This window comes from Centroberyx gerrardi, chromosome 19 (assembly GCF_048128805.1).
Source record: "Centroberyx gerrardi isolate f3 chromosome 19, fCenGer3.hap1.cur.20231027, whole genome shotgun sequence".
NCBI classification, from domain to species: Eukaryota; Metazoa; Chordata; class Actinopteri; order Beryciformes; family Berycidae; genus Centroberyx; species Centroberyx gerrardi.
In genome coordinates, this window is record NC_136015.1 from 5,154,564 (window position 1) to 5,172,457 (window position 17,894).

At 42.6% G+C, this 17,894-nt stretch overlaps 1 protein-coding gene across 4 annotated transcripts in view; it reads left to right on the forward strand.

The window, feature by feature from the left end:
* The window catches only part of LOC139918226 (septin-7), a 36,935-nt gene extending 23,435 nt beyond the window's left edge, over positions 1 to 13,500 (forward strand). For 2 of the 4 annotated variants that reach the window (XM_078290387.1, XM_078290386.1), the window contains 11 exons: positions 1,156 to 1,256; positions 1,374 to 1,508; positions 2,802 to 2,919; positions 3,883 to 3,975; positions 4,677 to 4,773; positions 6,998 to 7,049; positions 7,602 to 7,727; positions 8,178 to 8,198; positions 9,412 to 9,547; positions 9,745 to 9,890; positions 12,285 to 13,500. In XM_078290387.1, the coding sequence (XP_078146513.1) occupies positions 1,156 to 1,256; positions 1,374 to 1,508; positions 2,802 to 2,919; positions 3,883 to 3,975; positions 4,677 to 4,773; positions 6,998 to 7,049; positions 7,602 to 7,727; positions 8,178 to 8,198; positions 9,412 to 9,547; positions 9,745 to 9,890; positions 12,285 to 12,321 (1,062 nt within the window). In that variant the 3' untranslated portion in view covers positions 12,322 to 13,500. The remainder of the gene's footprint in view (positions 1 to 1,155; positions 1,257 to 1,373; positions 1,509 to 2,801; positions 2,920 to 3,882; positions 3,976 to 4,676; positions 4,774 to 6,997; positions 7,050 to 7,601; positions 7,728 to 8,177; positions 8,199 to 9,411; positions 9,548 to 9,744; positions 9,891 to 12,284) is intronic. The other 2 variants (XM_071907529.2, XM_071907527.2) reach the window with 1 other exon arrangement.
* Positions 13,501 to 17,894: the final 4,394 nt, after the last annotated feature.

Consider the following 17,894-nt stretch of genomic DNA (forward strand, 5'->3'; position numbering starts at 1 on the left):
GCTCAGATCTTGGATTGCATGCTCAGTGGCTGCAAATTAGCTTTTGCCTGCTGTGATTAATTGGTTTGCAGAGCTGTTCTAGTTCTGGCATAGTCAGTTTTTTACACAAGCATATTGGGTAGTCAGCTAAAGAGAAAAAGTAACCAGCGAGGGTCAAGTCATATGTCATAGGTCATATTCAGGTTTTACCCTCAGGTAAAAGATGAACAGGCAGTATTTTGGTGTCTTTTCATGCATTCTTGACATCTTAATTCCCTTCAAAATAAGCATTTGGATTATTGAGCATTTTACTGTTGACCTCAAAACCTGTATGTTTATTTTCTAGTTTAATTGAGTTGTGGGGTCGGGTATTGAGCATTAGTGTGTGTATATAAGAAGTGATTCCAGTAGTTATTGGATAGATGAATACAGTAGGCAGTGAACTACAGAAGGTGGATGAAACCTTAGTGGCTTATTGCTTAATCAAGCACAGTGTGTTGAGTCGAATCAAACTACAACAATGCATGAGTTTCAATGCACAAATTGTTCAACTTTATGTCTGATTGATGGGCAGTTTCACACATTATTGATAGTGTTTAGCACACACCATTATAAATATGAGTAGTGTAGAGCAGAGAATCATTACTTTCATTTTTGATTTTAAGCTGCACTAGGCAAGATTATTATGTAAAAATAAACTGTTTTATCAGTCTAAATTGCAAAGTGGGGCTGCAGCAGAGAAGCGTGTCCCATCCTCACTGAGACGCTGAAGATTCACCCAAATGAAATTCTGGTGTCTGTGTGGTTGCTGGCAGGAAACCTCTGGGAACAGGAAGTGACTAATCGGAACTTAAGAGCGAAATATAAAAATGCCTCCTAAACAGCAGTGAGCGAGCGCTCCGTCCAGAGTGTGCTGTGTGCAGTTTACTGACATCATGTTACATGATTTCCGGGTATTCAGGTCCTTAAATTTCAAACAGTTACCTGTCATTTGGAGCCACCAAAGTGTGGAGATACAGTATGTAGGTCTGATGTACAAGGCTCCTAACATCAATACAGGGATTAGATTTGAGGGAATCGCTGGTATAAAATTGGCAAAAACGCTATTGTACAGTATGGTAAATATTTGCAAATGTCCTCCTGACTGATTTCCTTCTATATTCCTGGTTGTTGCAGGTGGAGCAGTCCAAGGTTCTGGTAAAGGAAGGGGGAGTCCAGCTTCTGCTCACCATTGTTGACACCCCAGGGTTTGGCGATGCTGTTGACAACAGTAACTGGTGAGCTGAACCTACTGACACCGGTTCATGTGAATTACTGTACTGTGTATTATATGTACTATATGTTTTGTGTGGAAACACTGTTCCTGACATCGAGTAATGATGTGTCATCCCTAGCTGGCAGCCCGTCATCGATCACATCGACAGTAAGTTTGAGGACTACCTCAACGCAGAGTCCCGGGTCAACAGACGTCTGATGCCCGACAACAGAGTGCACTGTTGCCTCTACTTCATCGCACCCTCTGGACATGGGTAGGTATCCTATTGATCCTACTGGTCTTGGAATTTCTGGAATATCACAGAATTTCTATGTGTATTCCAGACAGGGAAAGTCGGGGAATTTGATAAATTCTCAGGAGTAGACAGGGAATATCAGGGAATTTCACAAACGCAGCGAAACCATCTATACTCAATCAACCAATACAATGTGCAATTATGTACTATTATTTAAAGTAAATGCGTCCATGCTAAATTAACTTTTAGGCCTACGTGCTGCCGACTGTTTTTCCGAGTCCAATCATGGGAGTATTTAGGCTTATTGTACAGATACGGATATGATTCCAACTATGAAGTGATCGGCCCAACCCTCCGAATTTGTCACATAGTAAGTAATGAGCCAAATAGCTGCAGGACATTTCAGCTGATGTGTTTCCATGGCGTTTGCCTGCTCTGTCACTCCCTGGCCAAGAGTCAAGCTGTACAAGCCCAGCCGGCTCTGCCTGTGGCCTCCTACCAGGCTACCAGTCAGGAATAACATTGGTGTAATCTGTCCTGAGCTCACTGACCTGGAGACCTCATTCCTCCCATCTGTGTCTTGGCTCTGGCCCTTTGGTCAGCAAACACACATTCACACACACACAGCTGCCCTGGCTGTTTTTACACACTGGGCGGCTCTGTGTTGCCTACAACAAAAGGTGGTTTTACAGTCCAGCACTGTTGAGCCTGTTGGCCCAGAGTGACCCAGTGTGGGTCTCTGATCACAGCCTTGTTGACTCTCATGGCAGAAGAAAGGCACCATATGGATCCATTCATTATCAGCATCTTCACTGGAGCTGTGTGTGTGAGTGTGTGTGTGTGTGTGTGTGTGTGTGTGTGTGTATGGATCAGACAGAGCATCATTCTTGGCTTAGAGACTGGATTGGACTGGACACTGGACTACATACTGGCCCTCTGCCCAAATAGAGCCTTATTGAGATGCCCTAGCAGCAACACACACATACAATAGCAGAAACAAGCAAGACACTATAATGACAGTTATTTACGTGAGAGGATTTGTAGGGATACAGAATCCAAACAGCTCAGATTTACAGTGTTGTCTGGCCGTCCAGATGTGCAGTTTCAACAGTCCTTCCCATTCAAACACCACTTAGTCCCAGTTGCTCCCAGTCAGGTCAGCCAAGCCATGAAACTTGGCACTGACCCCATGCCATACAGAGGCGGCAGGGCTGGGAGTCAGCCGGCTTAACCTGGACCCTCAAGCTCCCACTTAAACCGAGCAAATTTGCTGAAACTCAAAACCTCTTTTCTCTGTGCGTCCTTCTCCAGACTGAAGCCCCTCGATATCGAGTTCATGAAACGGTTACATGAAAAAGTGAACATTATCCCCCTCATCGCCAAAGCCGACACAATGACTCCTGAGGAGTGCCAACAGTTCAAGAAACAGGTGTGTGTCGGCTCTGTCTGTATTTCTTGTTATGTTCTGTTTAAGTGGCTTGTATAACTTGTTCAAATGTTATTGTTGGCGTGTTAGTGAATTTGACTACAGGATCACCATACAATGACAGGTTTCGTTTCACTGCATGTCCACTCTTACATTAATCCAGAACAGGTTTAATAGTACAATATGCATCCTATCTGCTTTACCACACACCAATTGGACTTCATATCTCTTAGGAATTAATTTCCTGGTGTCCTTTTTCTTATACTGCTGTTTTATAGTTTCACAACTTTCTCTTCTATCATAAACAGGCTGGTTTTGCCAGGTTTGCTTCTTTGTTTTGGTTGTTAAAATGGTCTTAAATGTAATCACAGGTAGCATTAAAAAGGTCTTAAAAAAACTCTATGACCAATTTATTTGTCACTTAATTGTCCATCTAGCCCTGCATGAACAAAATAAAGGAAGTACCAGTCCAGTTTTCCACCAGTAGCCGCAGTTTTCAGGCAGTTGTGGCTGAAATAGAGACAATGTGACCAGATCGACTCAGTTCACTGAGTTCGCTGTCACTGTTGAAGCCTCATTGAAACTACTGGCTGCTATTTACTTTTTTCGTGCTGTTCTGCTGTTCAATCACTCGCAATGCTGTATGTTAGGAACCAAAGTTAGTGTCATCCAGTATATAAACTACACTATATTGATTCTCAGATATTGCATGTTGCTGTGAACATGTCTTTGTATGTGCAGTGAGACAGCGTGCATGCATTTGTGTGTGTGCTGAATAAGCAGGTAGATTCCTCCTTCTGTGTGCATTGACTGACCTCCAGTGTGACTATTGATGTTTACGGACCTGATTGTCCCAGATAGAACAGGCCGGTGAAACGAAACGGCCTCTTCATTGCATTTCCTCTCACGCTTTTCTATTTCACCCTGCCTTTCCCTGTTTCCTCTCCCGTCGCTCACTGTGTATAGATCATGAGAGAAATCCAGGAACACAAAATCAAAATCTACGAGTTCCCAGAGACAGACGATGAGGAGGAGATGAAGCTGGTCAAGAAAATCAAGGTTTGTGCTTTTTAGTTCTAAAGCATCCCTCCATAAATCTTTAGGTGAAACTGTCTCTGTGAGTTTGGTTGAACAGGACAAACCAACTAGTCTGCGCACAGATATTGACCCATTTTGCTGCTTCACGCAGATCTAGGGCACTTTATCACATGGCCTTTTTTTGTCCCATCATGCACTGCATTTACATTACACTTGGCATTCTTTCATAGTATATGTGCCTTAAAAGCAGTGCCAATTTGTTGCAATCCTAAAGTCCAATACTGTCTTCACTCAATTTTTGGCCCTTTAAAAATACAATTTCTTCATACTTTTACTACAATAAAATTCACAGAAATCACTTGTTGAACTTATTTTCATAGACTTTATCCTATCGTTTTTTACTATTATTTTTTCCCTCTAATCCTTGTGGTGTCCTCTTGATTTACTTTTGATGTTAGGTTTTTTTTTTTTCAATTGTTAAAGCGCTTTTTAACTTGTTTTGAGTGCCATACTAACAGCGATTATTATTAGTACTACTACCTCTACTACTACTATAACCCTCTTGAGGAAATTATGTCCAGTATCTTTTTAGATGCAGTGTCTTCTTATTTATGGTGTGTTGTGTTAATGTGTTTGTTAGTGTACACCCATAGCCTAGAGTATATTTTTAGCCACCGTGGGTCAGCTATGCAACACTTGTGTCCCCTCCCTCCCCTCTGCAGGATCGTTTACCCTTGGCCGTGGTCGGTAGTAACACCATTATCGAGGTCAATGGAAAGCGAGTGCGCGGGAGGCAGTACCCCTGGGGCGTGGCTGAAGGTGAGGGGTCAGAGGTCAACAGATCCCGGTCAGGGCCTGTAAATTGATCGACCAAGTGGGATCTCTCGCTCTCTCTTCCATTCTCTCTCCCTCTCTCACACACACAGACACACACAAGCCTGAGGATGTTATTTAATGAGTGTTGCTTCTCCACATTTTCATGGCTTTATTGAGCAGGGGTCATGTTTAGAGGTATTGTAAAGCAGTAACACAATCCATGTCTACCTGTTTTGCTGTCATTCCAATGGCCACAGTCTGGAATGGCACTGTTCGTAACACACCCTCGGGGTCTTTTTAACATATTATGGATACTAGACGAGACAGAGATTGTGCTTCAGCAGTAGATATCATCATGAGGAGTGCTGGACCAAACGAGTAAAAAAATATCTTGGCACCAGTTCCATGCTTGCCAGCTGTGTGCATCTTGGCTAACAAGCTGTCTAGGTTACTACAAACAAACTAGATAACTATAGCTAAGACAGCCAACAATAGTGAAAATGAAATCATCAATAATAGCTCAGTACTGCAGCTTAACAACTAGTGTTACTGCTAATATAGCCTGCAAACAATATACAAAACCTAAATCAAACAATCTAATCTTGTAAAATGACACAACTTACCTTATCAGGAAAGCAGAGAACATGAACTGAATCTTCTACTAGCTAACCAAAGGCTTTCACAAGCAATTTGAATAGTAGAGAAAAGTGAAATGGAAAAAGCAATCTTCCAGTGCAGCTGGAGTGAAAACGAGTGTCCGCAGGAGCATCAGCTGGCCTATAAAGGTTACTGCCACAGACATTTCAGACATGACAGTTCAACAAGGACCTAATGAAAATACTACAGTCTCAAGAGCACATGGAGATGGTTGTCCTCCTGGCAAGCATGAAAAACATGAATTCTATATAAGATTTCCAAAAAGGACTAAAAGGCAGCAGGTCCCACAAATAAGAGTGTCACATTAACAATACATTTTTTTTCTTCCCTTACCAGTCCATGCAATCTAATTTCAATTGAAACAGAGGAATGATTATATTGCATATGAATCGAGTACAAGCCAACTAAACAAAAAGTAGATTCTGTGTCTTTGTGGCCTGCTGAAATTTAAAATGCTGCTGTTATATGTGTGTGTGTGTTCCCGCCAGCTACACTATGTCTTATCATCTGACATCATGACCAAAGAATGTCAGGCCACAAATAGAGTATAAAGAAAACATGACAAGCAATGAATCTTAGTCTGGTGTTGATATGAGGAAAAAAAAACGGTGACACACTTGAGCAGACAGTAGTAAACTAGACATTTTCTTCAGCACAGGATATGAGAGTCGTTTTTTTGGCGCGAGACAGGAAGCTGCAGTCGCAATGTTGCAAGACACGCCATCAAAAATTGACTCTTCTGACATTGATGAAGATAACCCCAGTGTGAACTGTGACTGCGCTCAGAGGAATTTACTGTAACACATATCTTTTACTCTAAGCTCTTTCTCTCGTCGTTCAGAAACTGCCTCCTGTGGAATTGAGTTATCCTACACTTTAAAAGACGAAGTGCAGACTGCACCAGGACCTAAATAGGACCTGATGTACCATATCTGTGAGGAATATCCAGCTTAAACCCAGATCTAATGGAGCACTTTCCTTCTAGTCAGCACCCAGAGCTGTGGTTATCACGGCCTTCTCTAGGCTTAACAGCTACTTCATGTGATGTTGTTTCTCTGTCTCTGTCCATTATACAAATTACAAAATTAGAAGCCACCTGTGGAGAGGGGTGAAACATCATGTATTCATAGGATGTTTTATCCTCAGGTCTGTGTGTCTGTAAAGAGCTGAACATTGCACAACCTACTGGATGAATTGTAGCGCTGCTACTATGCAACTGGGTTTACCACCAGCTTTTGCCGCCCATGAGGAGTGAGTTTTGGAATACCAAAAATGTTTTTGGCTCCATGTCAGCATAAATATGGAGCAAGGGCGGGAGAGTGAGGGCAAGGCCGTTTAAGAGCTATGCGAGTCACTCCACCACAGCAGTCCACAGAAACCTCAAGGGACTGTGGTGAGGATATACGAGCGACTCGAAGAGCAGCTCTAATATCTGATGCCGCCTGCTGATGGTTTCTGGCACTACAGCCCTCCACAGTCATGCAGTTCCAGGGTATCTGCTGGTCCTTGAAAAGTGTGAACAAGTCTTGAAATAAACCTAAACTCCTCTGTTTCTGTCCTTCTTTCACAGTGGAGAATGGAGAGCACTGCGATTTTACAATCCTCCGGAACATGCTCATCAGGTAAATACACACACACGCTCTCCAGTGCATGATGGTCCAATTGAGTATCTGTGCCTAATGCCTCAGATGGCGCTGTGGCAAAATAATGCTAGGCCTCTGTAGCGTTTTCCCATTGATCTGCAGGGCTGGAATGAGCAGTGAACATCCCTCTCGAAGCACTGTTACTTTGCTGACATCTTACTGAATTAAAAATTCCCATCCCCATTATTCAATAACTTTACTACAGACTTTTTTTTGTTTGTTTGTTTTTTTGCTATTAGCTATCGAACTAGCTAGACAACAACCAGGTTAACACACCAATAATGCTGTAGCTGGATGGATGGTAACTAAGCTGATGTCATGGATAAATAGGTCATTTAATGTTACAGTTAGTTTACGTAATGTTTTCTCCATATGCTTGTGTAGTTTTGATGCAGATGTAATTTACGATTGCCCAGTTTCTGATGTTTCTGCTTATGGAGAGCCTACAAAAGCTGAACACTGTAATGGATGCAGATTCATAATGTAGAAAAGTACAAGCCAAAACATGTAACTCAAGACATCATTTTCCAGAACCCACATGCAGGACCTGAAGGACGTGACCAACAACGTTCACTACGAAAACTATCGTAGCAGGAAGCTAGCAGCTGTCACCTACAACGGCGTAGACAACAACAAGAACAAAGGACAGCTAACCAAGTGAGTTCCTCAGTACAATGTACACAGGATTGTTGTGTTCATGTTTCTGCCCCAGAGTTAACACAGTGAACTGATAGTTTGTTATTAGTAAATGGAAGGTTGAAACCGGTTACTAGACTGGGCTGCTGGGTAACCTCTCTGGAAGAAGCCCTGCACTTCAGAGGTTCTGCACCACATGGACCTTCAGATTAAAGATGGCAAGCTGTCACTAAACCAGGCCTAACCCTTCTATCCCTTTCTGGCCCATACACCCGCCACCGCTAACCCCCACTAACTGGCCACTAGTATCAATCCTGTCTAATCTGACTCCTCGCCATCACACTCCTAATTCACAGGCTACAGCCGTCAGTAATCACCAGCAAACTCTCACAAGCTAATCAGTTGCTCTAATCTAATGCATGGGGTTATGGCAGCATGTTAAGTGTGTATGTGTTTCTGTTTGTTTTTTAGAATTGAGACAGCCGAAGGCATGTAAGTGTCATTTCGGTTTTTCGTAACCTCTCCAGAGGTGCTGCTTTTGTTCCTTTCTCCAACCTTTTTCATTTTCTCCTGCCTCATAGGATTAAGCTATTATTACCTGCAGCTACATTAAATATACAGTATATATATTTATTTGTTTTTAATGAAATATTGTAAATTGATCCAAAATTTAGTAGGTCTATTTGGTCAGAAAATATTGATTTATCTTTGTAAGAGTCAGTCGTAAGCTGCGTACCTTATATGCTGTCCTTTGAAAAAGCTTTTGCATGCCCTGTGTGCAATATTTCCCATCAATGCCAGTCTCTAAAGCTTATTGGCAATCAGTACCATACAGTTGGCTTGGTTATAGAGGCTTTGCAGTTGCGTCACAAATCTCCTAACAACCACATCTGGCACCATCATGGAGGTCCATTGGAGAATTGGCTGTGCACAAATAATGTATAAATATACAACAACCAGGCTAGAAAAAGAGAGAGGTACCTAGATCCATTCAGTAATAGTGAATAGTCTGATAAGGTTGCCTAGATTTGTTTCCAAATGTAGGTTACTGTAGTCTCTACTCCAAAAGCTCAATTAACCTAGCTAACTTGCCAGCAGGCTAATTTAGGAAAGCAACTGACGTTAATGTTAAGATGCATCTACTACCTCTACTAACACTAGCTTCTGCTAGATACATTAGCTAGTGCACAAATCAGATGTGTTTACAACAAGACAGTGATGGTTAGCTGACCAGATACTACAGTTAGCTTTACAGCGAACAAGCTGACATTATCTAAACACAAAATCAGATTAATCAGTGGTGAAATGATCAGTTCACAATTAAAAACGGCACAAAAATTAACCATGTCTATTCAGTTCTGTAGAGACGGTTAGTCACTGTTGCCCAAGAGCTGAGGACCTCCAATATGGCTGCCAGAGGGTGTGTTAGGTTATGTCACCTGGAAGCCCTCTATTGCAGGAAGGCCAGTGGTGTCCCTCTGCCTGTAGTTTGCTGGGCCTTTCACATCCAGATCTTTCCTCTTCCCTGGTCCTGCTCTTTCTCCTACTTACCACTGTACATCCAGCCCCACCTCTGAATGGGGGGAAACCCATCTTTTCTTAAAACTAGCAGGGAATGTCCACCCTGGGCTCTTGTGTGACCTGGGATGTCACATTACTGACACCATGTACTCTCTCTCACATGAACATGTTGGTGTGTCACCAGGAGCCCTCTGGCCCAGATGGAGGAGGAACGAAGGGAGCATGTGGCTAAGATGAGGAAGATGGAGATGGAGATGGAACAAGTGTTTGAGATGAAGGTCAAGGAGAAGATCCAGAAACTCAAAGACTCTGAGGCTGAGGTGCAGTCAACAAATGAGCCCTAGTGTTTGTGTGTGTGTGTGTGTGTATGGATTGGGCAGAGCATTATTCTTAGTTTTGGTGTACGAAACATAGCTAGAGGGGGTGTCTTTTATGTTTTTGTATGTTTATTTGTTTGTGTGTGTGTGTGTTTGTACATACATTGCTAACCTCTGACCGTGCTTCCTCGTCCCTGCAGCTCCAGCGGCGTCACGAACAGATGAAAAAGAACCTGGAGGCCCAACACAAGGAGCTGGAGGAGAAGCGTCGCCAACATGAGGAGGAGAAGGCCAACTGGGAGGCCCAGCAGAGGCTGCTGGAGCAGCAGAAACTAGATGCCTCCAGGTAAACCAATAACACCATCACCTCAGTGTATTATATAAGAGAATGCTGCTTTCTTGGACTGTTGAAGAAAAGCAGAAGAAAGCATGAAGAAAGCAACGACCCAGTGTTAGCCAGACTGTAGCCCGAATGGCCTCAAGATGTTGCCGCGATTTACTTGCACCTTGAGTCTGAACACAACAACAAAACCTTGGAGGAAAACTTGACCACATACCGGTCAAGTTTTCAGGGTTCCTACGGGTGCTGGAAATCCTTGAAAACACTTGAATTTTAATGTGGTGTTTTCAAGGTTTGAAAAGTGCTTGGATTTTGAATAAAGCGCTTGAAACTGCTTGAAATTGTAACGTTAATTGCCTGACTTTCATAATAAATCGCTATCTGACTGAATAGTTTGATTTTTAGATAAAGAAATAAAATAAGTTGGAGAGAGAGAGCCTAATTGCTTTTGCCTTTCGCACAAAGTGAAGACGACTCACTCGAGCCTCGCTTGCCGCTCTGCGCATGTGTGTCAGTCTTTTTTGATGTGTGCCCTCTGATGGGACAGTGAAGTGAGTGGGAGGCTAATAGACGACATGTCGGGAGGTTGCCGTTTCAATGAGTGTTGGCTTGAAAACGAAAAATACAAACGATAGTCAATTTTCGGGAGGGATCGAGGGTGATACAATATGGTAGTACTAGTATTGCATGTCAATTACGGCACGTTCATTTATGGAATATGCAACGTAACAGCTAACATTACCTTTAAATGACATAGCTAATAATGTTAACGGTAGCGTAGTTTGAAAATGTAAACTAAGTTACAGACTCTGCTTCATTTCCCCCTTTGTTGTCCTGTCATCATCTCTTATTACTATACTACAATCCAATACAACTGTTCTGCCATAAAGTTTACTTTTATGATGCCTATAATGTTCAGTTTTTTTGACACTGTCATAGAGGTGTTAATTCAATTATATGTTTAGCATTGAGCAGGGATGCAAACTAGTCACCTTTTAGGTGACAGTTGCCTTTTTGATCCCAAAATAGAGCACTTAAGGTGAATGATTTCTGAGTAGTTTTGTGTCTGCCCTGGTATCTGTCACCTTTTTCACTCTCCATGAGTTTGCATCCCTGATTGAGGTCATAGTTAGTGGTGGTGTTGTACTCCATAATGCTCCATATTATCTTTCAGTGGACCCTCCTGCCTCCTAAATGCCCACTTCTTTTTAAATCCCTCTCCCCTCGTTCGTAATGCAGCTCCAGCCCAACCTGAGATCACCCCAATCATCATATTAGCACTTATTTTATTTCATGAGATGTATTTTCACCAACTGATTGGTTACAGCTCCAAACCATTAAACCAGATATTATATTCCTATAAGAAACACACCTTCACAAAAGAGCGTTACAAACTTAAGAAGAACCTGATAACCAAATATATCATTCTAAATTTAATGCGAGAGCCAGGGGAGTAGCAATACTTGTTAAGAAAAACATCCCGTTTATTTCCACTAATACTATCTCTGGTATTAATGGTCGCTACATAATCGTTACAGCATTGCTGTCACGAAACATCATTTTGGTTGTTTATAGCACAATAACATCTGATTTAATGTGATGAAGAAGTGAAATAATCATTTTGAGTATATATATGTATATAAATATGTAATATACCACAGCTGTAAGGTGTTGGAAAAGCTTGAAAATGCACCTTGAAAATGCTTGAAAAGTGCTTGAATTTGACTTTGGAAAAGGTGTAGGAACCCTGAGTTTTCCTCTGGCGCTGTTTACAGTGGCCTGTAATTGACATAAATAATAAAGTCACATTCTCACAGTTGAGTAAGCTAGTTAATTAGAGCAGAGATCCAACAGAAACATCTAGTGAAGCGGAGATATCGCTCCAGTGCAAAATACTGGAATAAAAATTCTGCTTTGTCATTTGATTTTTTTGGTTTGAGAACAAGGCTTTTTAGCTATCGTAGCTGAAATGTGTTGCAACACCGGTCAGGTTAGGGTTCGCTCATAGCACTGTCCGCCATCACTGAGCAGGTGAATGCCAGTAGGTGGAGGTTAGGAGTGTCTTGAAACTCCATTAGGTGTGGGTGTTTTTGTTCCAAAACAAAGTATGGGCCTGAAAGTGAGTTTTGGCAGAAATCCCAGCACTATACAAAGCCACAAGCTGTACCATACAAGGCTATTTGTTAGATTTGTTTCATCATCAGAACCCATTTTTGACCAGCCGGTTCTTGCTACACGCTACTGTATGTGGTAACAAATTCCTCCCAGTATTGAGATGCAAGTAAATACAAATGAACTCCAGCGACATCTTGAGGCCGTTCAGGTTAGCCAGATTGCTGCTGTTTGCAACAAGGCAACTGATGTGATGGATGCTGATCGACTGCTCTTCTTCCTTTACAGGACCTTGGAAAAGAACAAAAAGAAGAAGATATTTTAGTAGTTTCAGAGGACCGCCACCGTGTTACAATGTACTAGTTGCCAACCTGCCAGCCTGGAATCGTCAGTCCGTCTGTCAACAACATCCGCCGTTTGACCAGATTACTGTGTGATTAAATGAAAGCCGGAGGGGCGGTATCGACGTTAACACTCACCGTCACGGAGCGGCTCACCCCGGAAAATACTCCCACTACGTTTGATCTCCCTTCCCATTCCCTCTTTTTCCTTCCTCCTCTTTAAAGAACTATTATCTCCATATTGATTCCTAACATGGACACATTGAGACGGTTTGTACAATCATATTTTGCGGGTCACCGTTCACAAGTAACAAGCATATTCACACAGAAAACACAACTGGTGTTCCAGTTGAACGGGGAAACAGGTTCAGTCGTTCTTTACTCTCTTCTTCCTGGTAGTTTGGTAATGTCGGATGCCGCGCTGCCGCGTGTTCTTTTAACGCCAAATGACCAAACCAAGGAGTAGGCCTTTCACTTACTGCACATTGGCAGACAGCATAAGGCTGAAGCTCACCTCAGGCATTTTGTTTTTTTTATATACCTTTCGGTTCAGTTCCCTTTTTTTTTCCCTCCCTCCCAAGATGTTACGCTCCTCCATCTCGTGTAATTTAAATTATATAGCCACGGACCGCAGTGTTTAACTTCAAATCATTTAACACTTTCTTACTTTTTGTGCATTTCTTTTTTCTATATATTGGCCCTGCTATAGACATCGTGTTAATTTCCGTTTCAAGTATCTTAGCCAGCGTTTCCCACCCCTGCTCTTGGAAACCGACCATGTATTCCCGACTTCACTCACGCCGAGTGTAATAAGAAGAAACTCTCCAGAGATGCTCGCACAATACTTCATACGAACGAGCACACTTTTTTATTTGAAATTCTCGTATAGATTCCTTTTGAGGAAGCCTTTGTGTTGTTGTTTTTTATGATTTTGTGTGACAGAAATAAACAGCAGATACAGTGGGGTCCCTGGGGCAGGATTTGGAAACCCTGTGTTTAGATGTTGGTGGGATGGAAAGCTGGAACTGAGATCATGCTTTACCAAAGCCGGCTTTCCTCACATCACATGTAGCTCTGTTCGCGTACTGCATCTGTATTTTGTAATGTCTTTTTGTTTTTATTGTACAAAGTCACATAATAAAATTGTGATGGGATAAAACACACGATTTTGCTGAAATATTTGAATCATGAAGACATAAGGAGAGGAAATAGGACCATAAATATATTCTTGTGGCATTAAAAAAAATCCAAATCCAGGCACTCGTGGGTTTGAAAGTTATAAATCCTTTAATTGGAGCAGGCTAAGACATTCAAAAACAACTATAACAGAAAGCATTTGCATTCTGAAAATCTTTACTACCAGCAGAGGGCAGCACTGCACCACTAAACTGCCCACTGTTGACACGTTTAAGGCCTTTCCATGCAATTGATCAAGCTTATCACTGAACTTTAAGCCTGACTGGGCTGTTTTCTCCTGATGTACTTAAAACCTGAATTGTGCTGAGTCAAGAAACAGCCACAGACTCACTGTCAGCCTGTGTGCGCAGTACGTGTTCGCCATATCTTGCCTTTCACCTACTGAAAACAGATCTTCCTTTTTCAACCTTTTACACACTGTTCCTCTGTCAACACGCACTCAGATTAGAGGACTTTATCAGGAACACGCTGGAGAGTCCCTGAAATGAAAGCTGCCTATTTGGCACTGATGACATTGAACGTTTTAGTTGATGATTAGGCTGTTCCCTTTGACCATTTTCTTGGGAAGTAAAGGGGAGGAGGTTGGTTGTACTCTCTCCAGGCTTTGACCAATGAATGCCGATACTGATATATTTCTTTTTAATATTGCCGATATTCAGTGTCTGTAAATTTGCAAGTTGCCAAAAATGAGTTTTAAAATGATGGATGTAGGGCCAGTTTATGTAAGAGACTAATGTAGCACACTGGGCAAGTCCTGTTATAATTCCATAGAGATGCTGCAAGTTATTAACAAGATACGGGTTTTTTAAAGAGAGATACCAATAGCAGTGCTTTTTTGATCAAAGCTGTCAATTTCTTTCTTTTCTTGACAAAAAATGATATTTTCCTCCAAATTTTATTCTTGTCAGTGTGAAAAAGCCTCTGAAACAGCATTTAAACCATCATGGGACACTAAAACCCATGATAATAGTAATGATAAATGATATTCATGCATACTTGTGTGGAATCTGATCAAAATGTCACATTAGAATCAATTCAGACTAAGGTCTTCCCATAGATAATCAGTGCAGTATCGATTAATTCTAAAATAAATATGTAATCAATCAAACAGGATCATATCCATCATATATCAGAGGTGAACCAGATCAGTTTTTAAATAAAATATCGGCCCCATATATCAGTCTAACCCTAATTATCTCATTGCCTCTGGCTTATTCAAACAAAGCAGGGCCCTTTGGACTCCCTGCTGCTGTGTGGAATATGATGCACACAAACCCAGAGCTGCTGCAGCATCACGCCACGGCCTCCCCAGTCTAACGGCCGGTTTGGTTCTGCCCCTCCGCCGGCTGATTGGTCGACGGTAGCCCCGGGTCACCCAGGCGAAGAGACCGTCTGCCAATGACAAAGAGGTATACTGAAACCCTATGGGTCAGCCCACATGGCAAGACAGTAACCGGTCATACAGTATATGAAGCTGGAAAATGTAAACAATCCAATGCCCCTAAACCCACTGCCCTTAATATGTACACAAATGGATATAGGATGGCAGCATACCTCAACAGCTATTTGTCTGTGTGTCTTAGCGGCAGGTTTTCTTACTCCGGAGTGGTGAAAAGTGCTGACCCGCTCTGTCTTTGTATTGCAGAGTGGTTGCTAAGCGTTGCTGCTTTGGCCTCCGACGCCTGGTCCCGCACAGCCAGACCCAGTTCTTACGAAACAACCCCCCCACACTTCCCTGTTCCTTCCACTATACTGTATCTCCCCCTTCCACAGCCAGTCGGTTCGTCATTGTTCAGCTGGTCGTCTGACAGTGACCTGGTGGCTGAGTTGGCTCCGGCGCTGGGCAGAATGACAAGAGTGAAGGAAATGTGCCACTGTGGGCGTCAATAGCTTCCCTTTTCGGTGTGAATCTTTGTGTTCACACTCCAGACAGAAGGGTTACACGCCACTTAATCAGCTGCTATAGCCTAGACATGAGCGCCTACAAGGGGGTCAGGGGCAAAATTCAATGCTGCCTGTAATAGAGTTCGACTGTTATGGCTTTTTGAAGGCCAGTACCAATGGACATTTGTGTGGAAAATGTTGTATTAGAAAGTTAATAGCTTCCCATAGACAGCCAGTGTAGTCTACAATAAATATGTAATCAATCATACTGCATCATATCCATCATATTGGAAGTGGACAACAATGACTGCACCAGATAAAAGGACAATATCAGCCTCATATATCAGTCTAGTCTGTATTAACATTTGGCAACCTGTGGTTTGTACCATGGAGAGTGGCTTTCTGTTGGCCAAAAATGCCTTTATATCACTTGACCAGGCGGTGCTGTCTGTGTGTGTGTGTGTGTGTGTGTGTGTGTGTTTGTGTGTTTGTGTGTGTGTGTGTATCCGATCGTCTGAGTGGGCAGAGTGGCTGCATAATTCTGTGTGTGTTCATTAGCGAATGGCTACGAAGTGAGACTGTATGAGTGAATAGCTGGTTCCTGTGGAGGGGATGCAGATGTGGATGCCGGTGTTGTGCCAAAAATTGTCCCAACCAAAAATGTGTTCATTTGCCTCGATTTCACACCAGGGAAGAAAATTACAAAATAATTTCATTTTTTTGTGGATTGTATCCCATTTGCAAATGGTCTTAAAAACATTTCATGGGATTACAGAGAATGAAAGTAGTCTACTGAGAGTCACCTAGCTAGTTTCCTCCTAATGAACACGGATCATGCTTGTATGTTTTTATGATCTCAAACCACAAGAGTCCATTGATTCTACAAGGAAGTTGCCAGGCGATATATTAGTCTACTTGTCATTTATTAAGCACATTTCCCCGCACCATAATTTCCTTGTGGAGCAGCAAAACAGGCCAAGGACAAATGGAGGACGCACCTCCAAGAAACACATTTTTAAGGAATACAAATCACCTGACCAGTCTCTGCACAACACCTCTGGCTTCGGTCCATACACTAACGCAAGTCTTCACTTTACTGGTTAAGTGGGGTCAAGAACTCTGGCTGCCAAAAACCACAGGGTCAGTAATATCAGAAAAGTGGCAAAGAACATAACAAAAGGGCAGAGAACCTGGATCATCAGTTCATGTTCATCAGATTCATATCGCTGTGAAATGTAAATCCTCTTAGCTGATTTGGATTTAGATTGGACTCCAGTCATTCCTCTTTTCCATTTGCCCTTGTCTGGGATGTTGATGCTATCTGCTGTGAGTCCTGGCTCTAAGATTATTTGTCTGGATCTTAAGCAGTACCTGTTGAACCCCCCCCCACCACTGGTCATTCTGCTCCTTGTTGCATAAGAGCTGAGTTCAGACAGAGGTGGCAATGTCCAGTATTTGAGCCATGAGACACCCTGGCTGTAAATAGAGGTGTGATGTGAGCAGCGGCTTATTCTTTTTACTGCCGGTGGATCCTGGCACTCAGTTGCCTTTCTGTGTTGACACTTTTCCCCGTGGGAGTAGTTGGGGAGGTAACAGTGGTGAGAGTGAACCCCCTCAAGAACCCATGAAACCTCATTGAGGACTCCTGGAACCCCCTCAAGGAGCCCAGGAACCTCCTCAAGGACCCCTGTGACTGCCTGAAGGACACCTGTAACCACTTCAAGAACCCTTGAAATTCTCTCAAGGGTCCCTGGAACCCCCTCAAAGACACCTGGAACCTCCTCATGGATCCCTGGAACACCCAGAACACCCTCATGGACCCCTGAAACCTTGTCAATGAGTCCTGAAACCCCCTAAAGGACCCCTGAAATCTCTTTGAGGGGTACTGTAACCTCCTCAAGGACCCTTGAAACTCTCTCAAAGTCCCCTGGAACCCCCCCAAGGTTCCCTGGTGTTCCCTGAACCCCACATTGAGAACCACTGGTGTAGCCTAGCCATTGAGAATAATATAAACGAACCATAGACACTGATATCAACAATGTGGCACATATTCATTCATCCAAATGTAGTGATATTAATATGAATTGTGGAAAGTGGGTGGGTATAGTGCTTGTGTAAATGACTGCGCCTTTGTGATTGTGTTGCTTATTTCCATTTGGAAAGAATAAATTAAAAGGAATTACCGTATCTGATTGGATTTCCCAGTAGCGGCCAGTGGGTTTATTACAAAAGAATCACCCAAATCTATGAATAAACACTTTCTCAACGCCTAAACAGAGGAATCGGGAGAAAGAAAGCGGGAGATCAATGGATAAGCCCGGGCTTTGTTGGCAAAGGATGAAACCAGCGTTTGTCTTATCTAAAATTGTAATCATATGCTAATTCAATCAGGCAGGACTAGAGCTGAAGGAGCCAGAATGGTGATTACATGGACACAGTGAAACGCGTTATGTAAAGCTCTGACCACCTCCTGCAT